Below are 22,081 nucleotides of genomic sequence, written 5' to 3' on the forward strand. Positions count from 1 at the left end.
ATGTTGCTATTATAAAGCATGTTTGGTGCTTTGTACCAATCATTTCCCACTTAATAATATTGTGGGTTGTCAGGGAAATGGTCCAGACAGCTCCAGCAATGCATGCTTAGTTTATTTTTCTGCAGCAGTGCCAGTTGGTATATTTTTTCCCCACTACATATTCCCCGGTGGGGTTAACTGAAATTTGGATCTTGAGTGCTAGTTTATATATGCAAAAATTTTATATACAACACTATGAAAACATAATCAAGGTGAGGAAAAAATCATTTTAATTGAGTAGCCAACTGAAAAAAATGGCACAAGCTCAAAGATCCAAAATAATAGATTCAAATCTATCAATACCATGAAAAAATATACATACATTATATTTAGAAAGAACATTCTATATTTGGTATTTTAAAATTATGCTTGCATATTAAGCATAGTTGACTGCTTTAAATATAATTGATGGAAACGTACTTTTTTTTAAAAAACAATTCACTGCTTGGTGAAATTTGAATTAAAGCATGTTGCAAAACCAGTTTAGTTATAATAGAGGATAGTTTCCACCGACTACACACAACACTCATAACTTCATTACATGAAATATCTAACAACTTAGCAACAATAATGTCAAGAGTCATGTTAAAAGAATTTGTGATGTGATGGTTAAATGCAGAGAAACTGGCAAGGGGCTTCCTTTGTTTCTAAAAATTATGCAGGAGAATAGCAGACGTTGTGAACTCGAGTATTTGTAATTCATAATAAAGCTTGGCCACTTGTTAGAAAACGTTTTCACTCACAAAACACCTTTGCAGTCATGCCCTTTTATACCCTGCGGCATGGACAAGTTGCTTATCAAACATTTTGAGTAAGCATATATGTCAATATTGCAGTGCCTCCATTCAAATTACATCAACTTCCCACCTGCTACAAAATGTTTATTACAGGCAGTATTACATTCATTTACAAAATGGGTGATTGTGCAATTTTAAAAAAAAAATTGTTTTAACCTTTTTCCATAATTTTTTTCAAGGAGTCGGTGCTGAAATTCGGAATACTTTCAATTTTGTGCACCAAATGGCAGAATCATGCATTTCCTGACCTAGCGAGGTACAGTTCGCTAGAGTGAAGCTTCCTTTCCTCTACCCAAACAGTACCCTTCTGTCCCAAATTGCATCAGAGCAATACATTCCCATTTTCAACAGCCATTCGTGCAGCCTCTTAATGAGATTGGCATTTTAGGTGACAAATTAAAGACGATTCTTTGATGTGGTTCCACACTCACCGGGAACTGGAGTGAGACTGCCCAATAAGAAAGGGTTCCATATAGCACTTTCAATATATTTGTTGATTAGCGATGCAAATTAAGCTAAGGAAAGATTGGGTTAAAATAATGGTCTGTAAAATGAATGCCAATCAGACTGGGATGGGAAGGAGGAAAACAAGGTGGAGGTTATCTGTAGCAGATTAGGAGCTTCTCAAATTGGTTCTCAAATATCCTCGGCCTCATGTCCCAGTAAACACTGACTGAAAGTTAGGCTGCTTTGAGTCCTTGATGTAATGTGCAGAGAAAAAATGTTGCTTCATGCAATAAAGGGGTATTGGTAAAATTGGGCTATGCCTGTGCTGGTGTCACTCTTCCACAGAAACCAACCAACCAACCACTGAGCTACAACATTCATCAACTGGAAGAAACAGCCATTCCTCAGCATGTAAACACTTGCTCTAACAAGCTGCAATGAAAAAAAAAATGGAACTCATTTGAATTATATGGTACCCATTGCTTTACAATATACAATGCTCTGAATCAGCACACATGTATCAAAATGGTGTAGCACGTTTGTTTATAGGTGGCTAATAAACTATTTTGAACACATTACTTAAGATGTCAAATTTCACATCATCTTGAAATCTCATTCCTTTCAAGTAATGTTCTCTCCTGCCATTTAATATTAAGAGTTAATGAAATTCAAGTCATGTCTGTGTTTTTCAGTATTAATTTCCCTGTTTACTGCTTTACTTACAAGTCACCACCACATGCGTAACGTTCTCCTCAATATACTGATATCAAACTCTTCTGGTATGTAAAAAAATATTTTGATATGTTCAACCTTTTTATTTTTTTACAAAATTGTGTCCTTTATGGTTATGGTGTCTTCAGAACTCCACCTCTTGAGCAGCAACATTATGGCAATAAATCACACAGGTCACTGGAAACCTAGCTGCAATGTACATTAAAAAAACCCACAACATAATACTATTCAAGCAGTTAAATAAAGTATAAATCCCAAGTATACACCTTTAGTCTATCAAAAGATATTGATGGAGAACAGGGCAGCAGTATAGTCAACAAAAGAAAGGTGAATGTGCTTTGGTTTTAGATGTGCTGCTAATGCCATGGAAAGAAGGATGTCAGCCAACTTAACTGTGGAAGACTTTCTGGATGTTTTTTTTGAAGTTGCTTTCATCCACGTATTAGCTGAAATGGAACTGCATGCAAGAAGCCTGACATCTGAGCCTGTCCAATGATACAAGCAATTCAGCAACATAATCAGAAGTTGTCTTTGGTGTCGGTAGACACTTTCCGGAAAAATAAAGGATGGAAGCAGAAGTGAAGGGTGGTTTAACATTATTATATTGTACCATAGTGATCCCTGCTGTGTGTAAATGCTGCTCACTCATCTTCATCCAACTCCACTACTTCAGACATTTCCTCAGGGATAACGGCAGAATTCATTGCCGAGTCCTCTCCCTCAGCTGCTGCTTCATCCAGAGATCTTTTCTTTTTCTGTATAAAAACAAATTTAGCAGCACAGATTACATTTCAGCAATTTGATACCAATCGCTAGATTCCACTTGTACTTGTTTATCTTCTGCATGCTGCAAAATATGGTGCACTGCCTAAGATTGCATTGTACTTCATTCTCCTTACTTCTATTTCATCATTTTATTTTTGATGCCTCTGCCTAACCCCGTGCTATTCTATGAGCGCGCTGGAGGTTGGCAATCTGCTGCACTGCAATATTGAAAAGCAGAAAATCACCATGAGAAGAATTGAGGTGCATGAGTTACATCCTACCCCTCTTTTGCCACAGGAGGCTGCAATTCCAATGACCTGTGCCTCTCTTTACTGGAGATTGTACAGCTTTCTTGTCAGCAAAATCATTCAGCTTTTTATGATCGAACTTAGCAATTAACTAAAAGAGAGGTATTTATTAGATTCTATTTGAAGACCAGTATTCCAAGCATTAACTTAATTTACTATCACTATTATACATGTACCATATAGCAACTGTGTCCATTTGTTTATGTATGTCTGACCACTTTTCTGAACTACATTGTGAATATAGAGAAAACTAGTTGCCTACGACTTGGTTGTAGAATTGATATCATGAGTCGAATCTTCCTGTATAATGGACCTTTTCCATCATAGTTTCAAGAGAAGAGACCTAGTGGCCATAACTTTTCATTTCCTTGGCAAGGTCTTTAGATCCTCAGATTCAATCAGGACTATCAGGAACGGGAACAACAGTTGCGCACTGTATTTTTCCAGTCTCAGGTATCCACTGATTAGGATTAAAGCCTGGTCTTTTGCTACTAGAACCCTGCCACTGAGAAAAGAAGAAGTCTGCAGCCTGTTTCCATGGGCCAAGGGGTTATGTAGTACAGAGAGATTACAAGTGATAATATAGTGTGTAGAAAATACATACATTAATCTTCTCACACAAAAAAAAATCCAATGCAAAATGATATTCAACTCAGGCTAGATTATTTTTCTTTAGACAGCCTTTGTGTAGATTTTCCTATTCGATTAGGCAATAGCCCATGGGCAGAATTTTGCCCTTGGTGGGGGTGCTTGGCAGGGGCGGACGGGATCGGCACCGGACTGCAATTTCATGCTGGTGGGCTAAATTAGGCTTGCCCAGCGTGAAATGCGAGCGGCAGCACTAAGCGCTGCCTATGCGTTGGGGGATGGGGATGGGGGGGTGAGTGGGCCGAGCGTGAACTTCGTGCATGTGTGCGAGTGAGCGCTTCATAACCTCCCTGAGGCACGGAGCTACCTCAGGGAGATGAAAAGATATGGAAAAAAAAAATGAAAAAAATAAAACGCAGTGAAATCTATCCCCTCATGTGACTCTGTCGCATGAGCAGGGACATATTATTAATGAAAAATTAAAGTTTTTATTTTATTTTTATTTGCTTTTGGAAACCTCGTCCCGCCTGTAGATGAGGTTTCCAAAAATATGTAAAGGCCGCTTGGCCTTTTTGCCTGCCCACCAACTGTTAGTTTGGATGGGCAGCATAAAATTTAATTTAATTGATTACTTAATGGCCTCAACAGACCTTTTAATTGTCGACTGGCGCGCTGCTGGATCCGGCACATGCCTGCCGACCGAACTATCGCGCGACTGTGCGTTGATGTCGGCACGCGCGGCTGATATCAACGATTTCACGCTCGAGTGGGTTGGGCGCACGTCCACCTGCCGAGCGAACATTTCTGCCCCATGTGTGAGACGTGGATAATGCACTCAGCTTTTTTCAGCTCTATGAGCTGTTCTTTGCAAGTACTTCATGGACAGAATTTTCTGCCTGCCGGGCGGGCTGGTCAGGGGCGAGCGCGGAGCTGGTAGCACTTTACCTGTGAGGGCGGGTGGGGGGGGTGGGGTGGGGGAGAGAGTGTCGGGGCCTGTGCTCTTTTGCACATGCGCATGAAAGAGAACAGAAATCTCCCTGAGGCACGGAGCTGCCTCGGGGAGATTAAATTTAAATTGAAAGTTTTAAATAAAGAAAGATTAAAATTACTTAGACATGTCCCTTCTTGTGACAGTGTCACATGAGCTGGAACATGTTTATGAATTGTGTTAAAAATATTTATTTATTTAATAAAACCTTCAGGAAACCTCACCCCACCCGTGGGTGAGGTTTCCTGAAAAACGCAAAGGCCATTTGGGCTTTTCGCCTGCCCACCAACCTTAAGGTTGGACGGGCAGCCCTGTCAATTATCGGAATTAGTCTCCTAATGACCTTAACAGGCTTTTGACAGTTTGGCGGGTGCACAGCTGCCTCCAACGCGCGCCCACCAAATTAAAGATCGGAATGAAGCACGTTGATGTCGAGATGCATGCCTGACATCACCGCCCGTCATTTTACGCGTCAGCGTGCCGGGCCTGCCCCAGCTCGCCGACGTGATAATTCTGGCCCATGTGTAAATCAGCCTGTGATGAAATGATTGGCTGATTGAATGTGCTCCATCATCCTGTGTCTTAGAGGTAGATTTATTTAGTTGGTAGATTTATGGATATGAAGAGAATTAAGGGAAATAGGGATAGTGTGGAAAGGTGTAGCGGAAGTGGAAAATCAGCTGCAATCTTATTGAATGACAGAGCAGGTTTGAAGGGCCATACGGTGTACTCCTGCTCCTCTTTCTTATGCTCTCTTTTATTCTTTCTCTTTGGGGTTGTTTTGACTTTTATTGCTGGACTGAAGGCAAATGGTAACAAATCATGAGCTTGTATGCACCTCTCCCAGTTCTTTTTTTCCACTGAAGTCCTTTGCTATCACTTATTTTTCTCATAAAGAATTAAAATGACCTCTATAACTCCCTTTCAAAAGCTGTACTGGCACTGCATCTTAAGGGCACAACAATGCAGGTAACTTTCTGTTACACACATAAACATAGTAACAAAAAAGCTGTGGGAAAAATGCTTGCCTCTTTACGATAAACATAACAAGATGCTATTGCTACCATGGCCGACTCTCCCAGAAAACCAGCAAGAAGTGAACCAACTCCTAAAGAAGCTCCATGGATCCTGGGAAATACAGAAACACTTTTATAAGCAGATATAACAGCATCATAGCGAAAACAAAGGCAATGGTTCATAAGTTTTATCGCCAGCTACAAGGTGCAAAATTATCTAAAACATCGCAAAATCCAAATATAATTCAGTTTATTAACTTGACGATCAGTGATTATTATCAATGATCCGTTGATCTTCTATGTTATTTTCTGCTGAATGTTTCAAAGAAATTTCAGAGGACATTTCAAAGCAAAGCAGACCTGGTATAGTTTTTTTGGCTAGTGATCAATACACTGTGAATTAAAATGAATAGAAATTACTGGTGGACACCATTATCACGTGAGTGATTACATTAAACTTTCTCTGCTGTAATCTTTTCATTTTAAATGGATTTTAGAGGAGTAAGTTGAAGCAGGAAAAAGGGGCATATGACAGATATCAAATTGATAGTAAAATGGAGCATCAGGGTGAATATAAAAGGGTACAGAGCAGATGCAAGAAAGGAAATCCAAAAGTCTTCTTTAGACATATTAACAGTAAAATGGTTGTCAGAGGAGCAGTGAGCCTGATTAGGGATGAAAATGGATTTCTATTGGCATGACTGAGGTATTAAACGAGTAATTTGCATCAGCATTTATTAAGGATGAGGACTTTGCTAAAGCTATGGCAAATAGATGAAATTAAAATAGTTAAAGAGAAGATATTAGTACGGATGACACTAATTAAAGTGGGTAAGCTCTGGATGGGATGCAGCCTACGTTGCTGATGGAAGAAAGACTAGAAATTGAGGAGGTGTTGGCCATGATCTTGCTATTCTCCTTAGGCACAGGGGCAGTGCTGCAGGATAGGGCGATTACACATGTTAATCCCTTTGTTCAAAAAAAGGTGAGAAGTATAATCCTGGTGATTAGAGGCAGTCAGTTGAACGTTGGGGTGGAAAACCTTTAAGAAACAACAATTAGGGAGAAAATTGACATCTACGGTAAGTATGACTAATAAAGGAGAGCCAGCAAAAATGTGTTTGACTAACTCAATTGAGCAATACAGGGTAGGTGATGGCAGTGCAGTTGATATTGTGCATATAGGGTTGGATTTCCATCCACCGATGGAGGCAGGAATGGGGTTGGGAGGTAAAAAAATTTAGGAGCTTTGACTGCAAATTCCAACTTGCAGTGCCTTCCTGATTTTGTGGGTTTTTTTGTGGATCAATAAGACCTTAAATGTGAGACCTGCACGTACCTTGTCTGTTGTCAGGGTCCCTATTGTGAGGACCATAGGAAATTTAAATGTCCTTCCTCATGTGCTAGCAAGGGTTTTGGAAACCCTAAAAAACCCCACCAGGTTTGAACGTTCATGACTACTGGTAGAAGCCTGCTGAGGAGTCTGGAACATTTTGACAGGTAAGTATTAAATGTTTTGACACCTTCAAATGTCACTATTAGATGCTGTATTGTAAATTAGATGTGTTTTTAATGCAATGATTGATCACAGGATTCTGCCCTGCAAAGGTTGGTTACCATTACATTAACCCCCACTGTGTAAGTGATGACATGCATTACAGTACTTTTCTAAATGTGCTGGACTGAGATTTAAATGTCCAGTGCTCTTTAGCTTGGAAAAAAATGGTCCTGCTATTGAACAGCTAAAAAAGTTAAGCACCTGCTACACATCATTGATTGACAGGCAATCTGTTTTGAAATGGAAATTAACACCATTTGCAACTTTAACAAAGCCACCTGGTGTTTCAGCTTTAATGGGCTACACTGTTGACAGTTTCCAGAGCTGGTTTTGATAGCTGGGGCTATCTTGGCTCAGTTTCAAAAGGTCCAGAACCACTTATTTCAGCAGTGGGCTGTTTAACATTTTGATTGACAGTTTTAAGAGGTTATTTAAAGGATCGCCTGTTTTTGATGTTGTAAGTGGATAATTATTTGTTTTTATAACTATTGAAGACTTGAGGGGATTTACATTTTTTGAATGGGATTTATGGAGGAGAGTTTTTTTAGTATGGAAAGTCTTTTGAATGTTTCATCTCTAATAGATTGTTAGAAGTTTATTATTTTTTAATGTCCATTTCAATGACATCCTCAGGTCTGCTCATAGTGGATACTTGGTGAACAGCTACGGTGGATACGGTGGGAGGCATGGTGGGGATATGATGGAGCATAAAGTGGCATGGGGATATGAGGGGGCATGGAGGAGGTATGGGAGTACGAGTGGTCATGGAAGGGGTATGGAGTGGCCTGGTAATATGAGGGAGCATGTTGGGTGTTGGGGGCATGGGGAGATGAAGGAGTGAGGATTAGGGGACTTAAGAACTATGTTGAAGAGCTGAGCCAATTTCCCAGTGAACTGCTAGCCAGCCCACACGCTCCTGAGATACTGCCTGAGGATTTGGAGAACCCAAATCCTACCCGCCCACGTTTCCAGGAGAAAATATGGCAAGTATGGGCAGACAGGCTCGGGTTTCCGAACTCGGGAAATGGCCTGAGTCGCATTTTCCAAGCCCAACACGGAAATCCAGCCTACAGACTTTCAAAAGATGTTGATAGGTATCATATGTTTGGCTTGTTAGCAAGATTGCAGACCATGGAATAAAAAGGGCAGTATGGAATTGACTAAGAGATAGAAAAACTTTCGTGGTGAAAGGCGGTATTGAGGGGAGTTCCACATGGTGCAGTACTGTATCATAGCTGTTTTTAATATACATTCCTCATAAACTCATACAATCATACAATGGTTACAGCATAGAAAGAGGCCATTCTGCTCATCAAGTCTGTGTTGGCTCTTTGCAAGAATAACTGATCTAATCCCACTCCCCAGCTTATTCCCTGTAACTCTGCAATTTTTTTTCTCTTCAGATAATTAGCCAATTCTCTTTTGAATGCCTCTATTGAAACTGCCACCACCACATTGAGGCAGTGCATTCCAGATGCTAACCATTCAGTATGTAAGAAAGATTTTCCTCATGTTACCATTACTTCTTTTGCCAATCACTGTAAATAAGTGTCCCCGGTTCTTACCTTCAAACATATGGATTAGGTGCAGGAGTAGGCCACTCAGCCCCTCAAACCTGCTCCGCCATTTAATAAGATCATGGCTGATCTGATTGTAACCTCAACTCCACATTCTCGCCTACTCCAGTAACCTTTTATTCCGTTATCAAGAATCTATCATCTCTGCCTTAAGGAAGAGTTCCAAAGACACATGACCCCCCAAGAGAAAAAATTCTCCTCATATCTGTCTTAAAAGGGAGACCCTTGATTTTTAAACAGGGACCCCTAGTTCTAGATTCTCCCACAAGAGGAAACATCCTCTTCACATCCATCTTGTCAAGAGCCCTCAGAATCTTACATGTTTCAATCAAGTCACCTCCTACTCTTCTGAACTCCAGTGGATACAAGCCTAGCCTGTGTAGCTTTTCCTCAGGCAACCTGTCCATTCCAGGTAGTCCAGTAAACCAATCTAATGGAACCTTTTCCAATCTAATGGAGCCTTCTCCGAATCTAAGGAATTTTAGAAAATTAAAATCAACGCATCAACTATCCCCCTAGCGACTTCTTTTAAGACCTTAGGGTGAAGTCCATCAGGACCCAGGTCAGACAGCAGCTCCAAGGCTCCAGCAATTTGGTCAGTACCACTTCTGTTGTGATTGTAATTTTCTTGGACTACCCCTCTCTTCCATTTCCTGATTTACAGCTATTTCTGGGATATTACTTGTATCCACTATAGTGAAGACCGATGCAAAATAACTATTCAATTCATCTGCCATCTCCTTATTTTCTATTATTAGTTCCCAGACTCACTTTCTATAGGACCAACACTCAATTTGTTAACTCTCTTCTTTTTAAAATATCTATAGAAACTCTTACTATCTGTTGTTATAGTTCTAGCTAGCTTTATCTCGTACTCCAATTTTCCCTTCATTATTAGTCTTTTAGTCATTCTTTTCTGATTTTTATATTCTGTCCAATCTCCTGACCTGGCACCCATCTTTGTACAATTATATATGCTTTTTCTTTAAGTTTGGTACAATGTTTATTTTTTTTCAGTTAACCATGGATGGTGGGTCCTCCCCTTGGAATTTTTCTCTCATTGGAATGTATCTATTCTGTGTATTCTGAAATATCCCCTTAAATGTCCACCACTGCATCTCTATGGACCTATCACATAACCCAATTTGCCAGTTAACTTTAACTAGCTCTGCTTTCATGCCCTCATTTAAGTTTAAAATACTGGTCTTAGTCCCACTCTTCTCTTCCTCAAATTGAATGTAAAACTCAATCATATTATGATCGCTGCTACCTAGGGGTGTACTTACTATACGGTCATTAATTAATCCTACCTTGTTGCACAATACCAGTTCTAGTAAAGCTTGCTCTTTGGTTGGCTCCAGAATATGCTGTTCTAAGAAATTACCCTGAAAACATTCTATGAATTCCTCATCTAGGGTACCTTTGCCCATCTGATTTTTCCAGTCTATATGTAGATTAAAATCCCCCATGATTATCACAGTACCTTTCTGACAAGCTCTCATTATTTCTACCTTTTTACCCTGTCCTACTGTTTGGTTACTGTCAGGGGGTTTGTACACCACTCCCACAAGTGACTTCTTGCCTTCGTCATTTCTCATCACTACATTGGGGGAGGCGATGGCATAGTGGTGTTAATAGAGTGTTGTCGCTGGACTCATGATCCAAAGACCCAGGGTAATGCCCTGGGGACCCGGGGTCAAATCCCGCCACTACTGACCGAGCTGGCTGAGTACTAAAGGACATAGCTGCTAGACTGGGCCTGGTGGTGAGGGAACCAACAAGAGGGAAAAACATACTTGACCTCATCCTCACCAACCTGCCTGCCACAGATACATCTGTCCATGGCAGTGTCGGCAAGAGTGACCACCGCACATTGTGGAGACGAAGTCTTGCCTTCACATTGAGGATACCCTCCATCCTGTTGTGTGGCACTTCCACCGTGCTAAATGGGATAGATTGTGAACAGATCTAGCAACTCAAGACTGGGCATCCATGAGCCTCTGTGGGCCATCAGCAGCAGAAGAATTGTACTTGAACACAATCTGTAACCTCATGGCCCAGCATATCCCCCACTCTACCATTACCATCAAGCCAGGGGATCAACCCTGGTTCAATGAAGAGTGCAGGAGGGCATGCCAGGAGCAGCACCAGGCATACCTAAAAATGAGTTGTCAACTTGGTGAAGCTATAGAACAGGACTACTTGCGTGCCAAACAGTATAAGCAGCAAGTGATAGACAGAGCTAAGCGATTCCACAGCCAACGGATCAGGTCTAAGCTCTGCTGTCTTGCCACATCCAGTCATGAATGGTGGTGGACAATTAAACAACTCACTGGACGAGGAGGCACCACAATATCTCCATCCTTAATGATGGAGGAGTCCAGCACAGCAATGCCAAAGATAAGGCTGAAGCATTCGCAATGATCTTCAGCCAGAAGTGCTGAGTGGACGATCCATCTTGGCCTCCTCCTGAGGTCCCCAGCATCTCAGATGCCAGTCTTCAGCCAATTCGATTCACTCCCCTTGATATCAAGAAACGACTGAAGGCACTGAATACTGCAAAGGCTGTGGGCCCTGACAATATTCCGGCAATAGTACTGAAGACTTGTGCTCCTGAACTTGCCGCACCCCTATCTGAGCTGTTCCAGTACAGCTACAACACTGGCATCTACCTGGCTATGTGGAAAATTGCCCAGGTATGTCCTGTACACAAAAAGCAGGACAAATCCAACCTGGCCAATTACCACCCCATCAGTCTACTCTCGATCATTAGTAAAGTAATGGAAGGGGTCATCAACAGTGTTATCAAGTGTCACTTGCTTAGTAATAACCTGCTCACTGATGCCCAGTTTGGGTTCCGCCAGGGCCACTCAGCTCCTGACCTCATTACAGCCTTAGTTCAAACATGGACAAAAGAGCTGAACTCCCGAGGTAAGGTGAGGGTGACTGCCCTTGACATCAAGGCAGCATTTGACCAAGTGTGGCATCAAGGAGTACTAGCAAAACTGGAGTCAATGGGAATCAGGGGGAAACTGTCCACTAGTTGGGGTCATACCTAGCACAAAGGAAGATGGTTGTGGTTGTTGGAGGTCAGTCATCTCAGCTCCAGGACATCACTGCAGGAGTTCCTCACGTTAGTGTCCTAGGTCCAACCATCTTCAGCTGCTTCATCAATGACTTTCCTTCTATCATAAGGTCAGAAGTGAGGATGTTTGCTGGTGATTGCACAATGTTCAGCACCATTCGCGACTCCTCAGATACTAGAGCAGTCCATGTCCAAATGCAGCAAGACCTGGACAATATCCAGGCTTGGGCTGACAAGTGGCAAGTAACATTCGCGTCACACAAGTGTCAGGCAATGAATATCTCCAACAAGAGAGAATCCAACCATCGCCCCTCGATGTTCAATGGCATTACCATCACTGAATCTCCCACTATCAACATCCTGGGAGTTACCAATGACCAGAAACTGAACTGGGCTAGTCATAGAAATGCTGTGGCTACAAGAGCAGGTCAGAGTCTAGGAATCGTGCGACGAGTAACTCACCTCCCGACTCCCCAAAGTTTGTCCACCATCTACAAGGCACAAGTCAGGAATGTGATGGAATATTCCCCAGTTGCCTGGATGAGTGCAGCTCCTACAACACTGAAGAAGCTGGACACCATCCAGGACAAAGCAGTCTGCTTGATTGGCACCACATCCACAAGCATTCACTCCCTCCACTACTGATGCACAGTAGCAGCAGTGTGTACCATCAGGACTTTCTTGCTTTTGTACTCTATGCCTCTATTTATAAAACCCAGGATCCTGTATGCTTTATTAACTCCCTTCTCAACCTGCCCTGCCACCTTCAATGATTTGCGCACATATACTCCTGGTACTAGTTCTCTTGCATCCCCTATCGAATTGTGCCCTTTAAACTATGTCACTTCTCCTTGTTCTTCTTACCAAATGAATCACATCATACTTCTCTGCATTAAATTTAATCTGCCATTTGTCCACCCATTCCCTCAGCTGCTCAATATCCTCTTAATGACTTGGAATTGGGGGTACAGTTCAAAACAGAGATGACAAAAATACTTGAGCTGTAGTAAACAGCACAGCAACTGACTTCAAGAGGATGTAGACATGCTAGTGGAATGGGTAGGCATATGGTAGATGAAATAAATGCAGAAAAGTGTGAGGGCTATACATTTTGGTAGGACTAATGAGGAGAGACAATACAAGAAGAGTGGTACAATTTTAAAAAGGATGCAAGAACAAAGACAGTTGGGGTGTTTGTGCACAAACCGTTGAAGTTAACAAAGTAATTAATAAAGCATATGAGATCCTTGTCTTCATAAGTAGAGTCATAGGGTAGAAAAGCCAGGAGATTTCCTTCTAGCCCAGCTGGAATATTGTGTTCAATTCTGGGCACAACACCCTTGGAAGGATGTGAAGGCTTCAGAGAGGATACATACATATGAATATACAAACATACAAATTAGGAGCAGAAGAAGGCCATTTGGCCCCTTGAGCCTGCTCTGCCATTTGATAAGATCATGGCTGATCGGATTGTGGCCTCAACTCTACTTCCCTGTCTATCCCTTATAACCTTTGACTCGCTTGTTAATCAGGAATCTAATTCAGCCTTAAAAATATTCAATGAGAATTCCACAGACTCATGACCCCTCAGAGAAAAAAAAAATCTGCTCATCTCCATCTTAAATGGGCGACGCTTTATTTTTAAACTGTGTCCCTTAGTTCTAGTCTCTCCCTTAAGGGAAAACATCTGCTCAGCATCCACCTTGTCATGTCTCTTCAGGGTCTTACATGTTTCAATAAGATCACCTCTCATTTTTCTAAACTCCAACCTTTCTTGTTAGCTAACCAATCCTCTATCCATGCTAATAGTGTAGGGGATAACCTAAGAACTCTTATTTTGTGTAGTAATCTTTGATGTGGCATCTTAACAAATGTCTTTTATCCACATTGCTTGTTACTCCCTCAAAGAACTTGAATAAATTAGTCAAATATGATTTGCCTACATACTAACATACGAATCAGGTGAGATTGGCTATTTGGCCCCTCATGCCTGTCCCTCCATTCAATAAGGTCATGGCTGATCTGATTGTGGCCTCAATGCCACATTCCTGCCTACCCCCTGTACCTTTTGACTCCTTTACTACTCAAGAATCTATCTGCCTCTGTCTTAAAAATATTCAATGGCCCTGCCTCTGCTGCTCTCTGGGGAAGAGAGTTCAATAGATTCATGACACTCAGAAAAAAATTCTCATCTGTGTCTTAAAATGAGACTCCTTCTGTGTCCCCTAGTTCTGGTCTCTCCCACAAGGGAAAACATCCTCTCAGCATCCACTCTGTTAAGGTCTCTCAGAATCTTATATGTTTCAATAAGATCACCTCTCATTCTTCTAAAAACTTTCATAAAACCATGTTGACTATGCCTGATTGCATTAAGATTTTTGAAGTAAAAAAAAGCAAAATACTGCACATGCTGGAAATCTGAAACAAAAACAAAAATAGCTAGAAAAACTCAGCAGGTCTGACAGCATCTGCGGAGAGGAACACAGATAATGTTTCGAGTCCATATGACTCTTTATCAGAACTGAGGAAAAATAGAAATGAGGTGAAATATAAACTGGCTGAGGGGGGTGGGACAGGTGGAGCTGGATAGAGGGCCAGTGATAGGTGGAGGCAAAGAAGAGATTGCCAAAGATGTCATAGACAAAAGGACAAAGGGATGTTGATGGTGGTGATAAAAAGATTTCTGAAGTCCACCTCCTTAATAATAAATTCTAGCATTTTCCCCATGATAGATGTTAGGTTCCACCCTCCCTTTCACCTTTTGATTTACAAGTATTTCTGGGATTTTACTTGTGCCTTCTACCGTGAAGACAGATACAAAATATCTGTTCAACAGTTGTGTCATTAATTCTCAATTCTCAATCAGATTGGCCGACAGCTCTCTAAGGTGGGATTCCACCCGAGTGAGGGACAGATGTCCTGCCTACAGCCACTTCATGCTCATTCGAGCGTGACATGGCTACGGAGCAGGCAATGGGCTGGTAGTTTGTTCTCCGCCAACTCTTCAGATGACGGGAAGGGAGACCCTGCCATCTGAAAAGTTCAGGCCCTGGACCTTATAAAGAGGCATGAGGGTCCAAAAGCAAGGAAGTAATGGTGAAACCTTTATAAAACACTTGGCTGGATTTTACCAGTCCTCTGGGGACAGGTTGGGAGGCCAGGAGGGGGGTTTGGGGGTTGGGGTGGGGCAATGGGCTCTAAATGGCTTAAGAAGTTGGGGTGTGGTCTAGTGCCTGTCTTCTTCCTGCCCCCATGCCACCTTGACAGGGGCATAGAAGGTGGTGGGTGACCTTCCTGCCCAGAGCCCAATTGAGCCACTTAAGTGACCACTTTTTAAGGGCATCTTCACGTTGCCATTTATCAGGACTTCCATCACATGGGGAAACCATCCAGTAAATCCTGGCGGGCCCTTGGTGGGCTTGGGTGGGGATGGGGCCTTCCTATTTGGCAGTCTTTGGCCCACCGAGGGGCTCCCTGGTGGTGATGTTGGGCCCACGTTCACAGCACTCCCTGTCCTTGCCAAACCTAACTACCCTTCCTGGGGAGCACCTGACAGGCCCCAGAAACCCTAGGCCCCACATCTGATTGTGTGGGGGAGGTCCATCCATGGCATCCTGTTCTTTCAGTTGCAACCCCAGCAGTGGCCACCATTCCCAGTGGCACGTTGAGGCTGTTGAGCTCCCGGCCCGCCAATTGCCTGACAGCTCTTGGAGGCAGGTGCCTGTGCTTAATAGGGATTAATTAGCAATTAATTAGCTGCCACTGACAATATGTAGTCCTGGGATTTAATGACCTTTGAAGTGGGGTTGCACTCCCCTCATTATGATTTGGGCTCATCAGCATGATCCCAGCCACAATGACTACATCCAGCCCACTGTTTCGACCTCAACTGGAATATTTTGTCCAATTCTGGGCACCACACTTTAGGAATGGTATGAAGGCTTTTGAGAGGGTGCAGAAAAGATTTACACCATATTACGCAGGTATGAGGGCCTTCAGTTATATGGATTAATTGGAGCTCTGGGGTGGTTCTTCTTAGAGAAGGTTGAGGGAGATTTAATAGAGGTGCATAAAATCATTAGGGGTCTGGACAAAGTAGGTGGAGAAACTATTTCCATTGGCAGAAGGTTGAGAACCAGAGGATACAGGTTTAAGGTGATTGGCAAAAGAACTAAGAAGTATTTAAATGAGCACTTGAAACACCATAGCACACAGGGCTACGGTCCAAGTCCTGGAAAATGGGATTAGAATAGATAGGTGCTTGATGGCCGACACGGACATGATGGGCTGAAAGGCCTGTTTCTGTGCTGTATAACTCTATGATTCTAAACAAAGCCAACACTGGGAACAACCTTTTTATGCAGCAAGCAGTTAGGACCTGGAATACAATGTCTTGAGAGCTTGGTGCGGGTAGATTCAATTATGGCTTTAAAAAGGGTAATGGATAATTATCTGTAGAGAAGAAAATTGCAGGGCCATGGGGAAGAGGCAGAGAAGTGATTAGCCGAGTTGCTCTTGCAGAGAACCAGCATAGGCACAACAAGCTGAATGGCCTCTGTCTATAATGTGCCCATTCTATGATTTTATGAAGTCTTGGTTTTTCAGAGAGATTTTTCTGGTTATGTGATTAAGTGCAGTGAGTAGAGAGAACAGAGTCAGTCAGGCTGACTGGAACACACACATCAAGGGGGGCTGGCCAGCCACCCAGAGCTTTTATCCATTAATTTAAATGAATAGAAATTCAGACATACTCTTTTCTGACAGAACATTCCATCCCACTTGATTTTCTTGTAGTTGCTGCACACAGCCAAGAAAATCTCTTTACAGTGTGTTGGAGAATTGGGCTTTGACGGCTTGTTGACTTCCTCCCATCTCAGGAAGTGCATTTGCCATTCAAAGAATTATTCTCCTAGGATGTCCACAACACAAGCCATTCAGCACAGCTCACTCACTACCATAATGTACCATGCACTACGACAGCTTTCTATAGGACTCCTTATACACAGATAAAGCACTTCATGGTGAAAATGAATAATCAGCTGTCAAGAAGGAGAAAGGAAGGAAAACAGAAATTTAAAGGACTGAAAATCTGGCCCAAGAAAATGGTCCAGAACTTCCGATCTCTGGATGGTCGTACCCTGGACTTACCCCAACAAGATGCACTGTAGGAGCCCTCGGATGTCTCGATATGCCGACTACACGGGGATTGCCTGGGAAGTTTGAACTTCCAATAGGCAATTCCCCTGCCTCAAGAGCCCTCTAAAAAAGCCTCCAAATCTGAGTTAGGGTTGGAGCTTCACACAGTTCCAACTCACTTACCTGGAAAGTTACCCAGGAAATGTTAGACAGAAAAAAAACAGTTCTAACTCCTGGGTAATTATACATAGTCACTCACGCTAAACCTCCTGACTCCCATCTGATCCTCCAATCCCGTGACCCTCCCCTGAACTGCACGCTGACCCCCTGACTATACCCCGACACCCCCCCACCCAACTTCCTCTGACTCCCCCCTCAACCTGACTACCCCCTTGACCCTCCGACTTGACACCCCCAACCCCACCTGACTACCCCCATGAGTCCCCAGCACTTTCCAACCTTCCGACTCCCACCCCAACCCGACTTGACTAACCCATCCCCTGACCCTCCAATTCGCCTCTGACCTTCCAACACCCACCCAATGCTTCGCCCAGCTCGACCTCACCACCCTATCACCCTGTGCGCCCTGCCATCTGGCACCTTACCCACTCGCCACCCTACCACCCTACCCACTTACCTCACACACTCATTCACTAACACAGTGAAAAGCTACTTAAATGTCCCAAAGTTTTTCACTGTGTTCGTGAATGAAGACTTACCACAATACAGCAGCTAGTGCTGTATAAAGGGGCCATGGGTTGACTTCTCCCGATGATCCTGCCCTACATAGGTCTCCCAGGACAGGTATGCTCCACATCTCTGAGGAGGCCCGGTTCGGACATCCGGGTGAGAAATATAAAGCACTGGTGCAAATTAAAAAAATAGGAGTGGAGCGACAATCTGATGGTGATTGCCACCCCTCAGCAGTTTCTGTCCAATGTATTTTTCTAAAGGGGCCTTTAAAAGCAGAGAGATAGGTGGAGGGATTTAGAGAGAGAGTTGCAGAGGGTAGGAATGTAACAACTGAATGGGTAGAAGGTTCGGGAGAAACAGCAAACGTATGGCAGCGATGTCCGATTGAAGGAAGGGGTTGTGAGCTTTGAAACTAACAGCAACAAGAATAAGATCAATTCAAAAAGGCAGAGGGAGTCAGCGGGTGATGAGAGTAGGGCTACAGCATTCTGAAAGAATTGGTAATTTGGGGAGGTGGACAAACTGGCAAGGAGAGCATAACATATGCCAAAATGTAAAGACCAACTCCGACACCAAAACAATTTGCAGAGACTGCTAGGTCTCTATCATTAAATAGACTGCTATCATTAAATTGTTCCAGGTGTACTTTACCCCTTTAAAGTTTGTGATCAGGAAATTGTATTGGTGCACACGAACTTTCCACAAAGTACAATATAACCATAAATACCTTTATAAATCTTAGAAAAAACTGCATTTAAAAGCATTTTGGCCAGCTGCCACCTGTTTGTAACACATTATTGTTTAGCGACTCCAAAGGTAACTGGTTAAAGATTTTCCCAAGTCCCTATTAGTGACCAGGCACCTTTGTTGCTGTGAGCAAAGGTCTCAAAATTACAAGCAGTGTATCTGGGATTTCCCTGATCTGCACCTGTGGTGAGTCAGCAATTGGACAATCTGATCTTGATAGGTCTTTTCCTTTGCTACTACAGCAAAGCAACTAATTAAATGTTATATAATTTTACACAAAATAGTATCAAATTTAGGCTAGGCCTTGGAAACATTCCACAATTCTGTTTGACCACTGGCAATGCTTGTAGTGAGAAAAGTTTATTTAAAATGCAGATTTTGATCTTGCGCCTTCTGACTTTATTTCATTCCAATAACTAGTGTAATAGTGAATGTATCTCCCATCACCCAATTGATAGTTTTGTCATAGTGAATGTATGAGTTACATTCATACAGCTGCCTGCTGATTAATCTAAAATAATGTTCACACTGACTAGATGGTTTGCTGCTCTTACTTTGGTCAGCAGCTCTGGCCTGATGAGAAAGACTCAGACAGTTCAATTGGAAGACATTTACCAAGACAGTTTCACGGCTCAGTTGTGGGCTTGAATTCAACCAAAAAGCTAAGGTTTACCATTATAATGTGGTGCCTCATAATTGAACTGTTGATTTGATGAATTGCGTCAAAGAAAACCTTTCAACTAAGGAGGGGTATTGACTAGGGAAGGGTATTAACATTAGTTTCAGTAGAAGGGAAGTTTACAACCTGCTGCAAAGAAGTTAACTTGTGAGAAGCAATCTGTAAGAGGGAAAATTACAAATTTGAAAGTAAATTTGGACAGATTTAAATGGAAAGTACTCGAAACTCTCATTTAGTGATTCAGTGCATGAATCTCTCTGAATATACAGTAAACTCAGCTCTGTCAGGCACAATGAACAGGAGAGATGGTGTTAAATGTGGCCTTCATTAAAAGAAAAATTTGCATCTATGTAGTGCTTTTTGACAACCTCAGGACATCCTAAAGCTCTTTACAGCCAATGAAGTACTTTTGGAAATCGCTGTTATATGTAGGAAATGTGGCAGCCAATTTGTGCACAGCTAGGTCTCACACACAAGGTCCTGCAAACAGCAACGTGATAATATCAGACCTGTTTTAGTGATATTGGTTGAGGGATAAGTTTTGACCAGGGCACCAGAGACTCTCCACTGCCCTTCTTTGAAATAGTGCCACAGGATCTTTTATGTCCCCAAGGGGCCAGATTGCTCAGTTTAACCTTTCATCTAGTGCCACTTCTGAAAATGCAGCACTCCTTCGGTACTGCACTTGTGGGCTGGGGAAGTTCTGGAGTGGGCCTTGAAGACACAACCCGCTGATTCAGAGGCAAGAGTGCTAACAACTGAGCCATGGCTGACAACTAGGGGTGAAACTAATACACTAGGCACTTGGTGCAAAGCAGAAAATATCCCATTCTGCACAAAGTCAACGCCACCCAAGAATTACATTCTAAACACAGTCATGACTGATACTAACCCCATATAAGGGAGAACGATCAGACTTGTAATGAGAAGCACTATCCTCAGCACGGAACTGGGTGCCAGAACAAAAGTCTTCTTCAAAGTCATCAACCAGCCCGTCAGATGCGCTCGAATTGTAACTGTAAGAAAGAGTAAGTGATTAATGACAAATACTTGTACTCCTCATTTTTTAACAAGTTGTGTACAGATCTTGTCCAGCCAAAAATGATCTATTTCTACATCATCGTTAGAGATTTGGACCATGCAGGCAGTTGTATTCAAAATAGACATTTTTCTTTTGAGTATGTGTCAAAATCCAAACATAGTGATCTTCATTGTCCTTTTCAAATATGTTGCACAGAATTTAATGCCCTCCTGGGTGGCAGGTTTGGTGGTGAGAGGGTGGCAGATGGAGACCCTGCCACCTTCTCACCTACATTCTGATTAAGTCCATGGTGGGAAGGCCAATGGACAGCCTTCCTGCCCTGCTGCCAATTGAGACCCTTAAATGGGCAATTAATGCCCACTTAAAGGCCTCTTCTCACAGCTGCTGGTACTAACCCAGGTGTTTCCCATGCGTGGAGCATGATAAACAAACCTATGTGGCGTTGCTTGCAGGTTCCCATGGGGTGGGGTCCCTCGCTTAAAGGCACTCACTGCCTGATCGAGGGAGCCAGTATTGGATATGGGGGGGGTGCTTCCTGAGAGCCCCTGCCCTTACTGCCCACCCCCATCCCCAAACCTCTGTCATACCAGCAATAGCCACCACTTCCCCAGTGGTGCTGCCATTCAATAGGGTTACCAGCCTCTGATTGGCCAGCAGCTCTAGGCAGGCGGGACTTCCACTCCTGGGGTCCTTGATCCTAGGGAAGGCCTGACGCTGGCCTGTCAAGTACCAGGTTGGCACTTAATTCAGTGGGGTTTCTCTAAACGAGGTAAAGCAGGGCCTGTGTCACCTCCACTAAATCCAACTGTGTGTGTGAATTATAATGTTAAAGATCTGAAAATTCCCAGGCCTGATGCTTTACATTGGGTGGACAAAAATCTTGCTGAGCTCTGCTCATGATCCTACTGGAATATCCGAGGTCAAGGGAGGTCAATGAACCAGAGTAATGTCAGTCGGGTAACGAAGCCTTCACACAGTTTTGGTTCTGAATGGAAGTGGCGGGAGTAAGAAGGAAAGAAAGGAGAAAAAGGAGTGCAGATGGGTGATGCTCTGTACTAGGAATACAAATTCATAAAATTGCTCAAGAGTGTGATCATTAAGTGGCAATTTATTGAAGTTAATGCCTGATTTTCCACTAACAGCGATCCTCCTTAATAAGTTAAATTTGTAAGCTAGGTACTATTGCTGATTTTGTATACTATACTACAGTACTCAGAGCATATAACAGGCAATCCACAGAGGCTACCTACTGTATCATGACAAAGTTAAATGGATAGAAAATGATGTGTGTCCCATTCCACATGTGTCATCCACCTCATTCATTTTATCTTGATGTACTGTGCCCAGGCAATCCTTTACACCCAAAGAAGATTAAAATATGCCTCATTATGTTTACAATATAGATATCTTTGTTACAAAATATATAAAACTTTTACTATCTAGTAAATACATCACCCCACCCAGGGTAGCACTGAATTATACAAAGCAGAATTTGATTGTAAGTTTGTACTAAATTAGTTGAAGTATATGTTATCAAACAACCCTTGGGAAAGGAGCAAAATAACACCTACACATGGAAGTCAAGCAAGGCCAAGACTGAGCCCAGTTTTAATGCCTTCTATAATTAAATAGCTGTCAAGTTTCTCTTTCTAATCTTAAAAAAAAACAGCCATCCGCATGAGGTAACAGAGCATGGCGTCCATGGCACACAAACTTTTTCTGGAGAGGAGAAGAGAAGGCAGGCTCTTTAAAATCTCTTTCCAATCATATTTTATAATGAAAAAATCATTGCTGCCAGCTTTTGACAAACTTTCATCTTATTTATTTGTTTTTTGTTTGAGTTTTGAAATGTAACCAGTCACATCTGGCTTTCTGTAGTCATGT

General features: G+C 42.5%; 1 protein-coding gene across 2 annotated transcripts in view; it reads right to left on the reverse strand.

Annotated features, from left to right (window-relative positions):
• Positions 1-246: 246 nt before the first annotated feature.
• The window catches only part of ankhb (ANKH inorganic pyrophosphate transport regulator b), a 180,247-nt gene continuing 158,412 nt past the window's right edge, over positions 247-22,081 (reverse strand). The window contains exons 10-13 of one of the 2 annotated variants that reach the window (XM_078539133.1): positions 20,048-20,171; positions 5,693-5,792; positions 2,626-2,770; positions 247-2,500 (exon numbers count right to left, since the gene is read on the reverse strand). In XM_078539133.1, the coding sequence (XP_078395259.1) occupies positions 2,657-2,770; positions 5,693-5,792; positions 20,048-20,171 (338 nt within the window). In that variant the 3' untranslated portion in view covers positions 247-2,500; positions 2,626-2,656. Of the gene's footprint in view, positions 2,771-5,692; positions 5,793-20,047; positions 20,172-22,081 lie in introns of both variants that reach the window. The other variant, XM_078539132.1, reaches the window with a different exon arrangement.

Source organism: Cetorhinus maximus, chromosome 3 (genome assembly GCF_964194155.1).
Source record: "Cetorhinus maximus chromosome 3, sCetMax3.hap1.1, whole genome shotgun sequence".
NCBI lineage: Eukaryota > Metazoa > Chordata > Chondrichthyes > Lamniformes > Cetorhinidae > Cetorhinus > Cetorhinus maximus.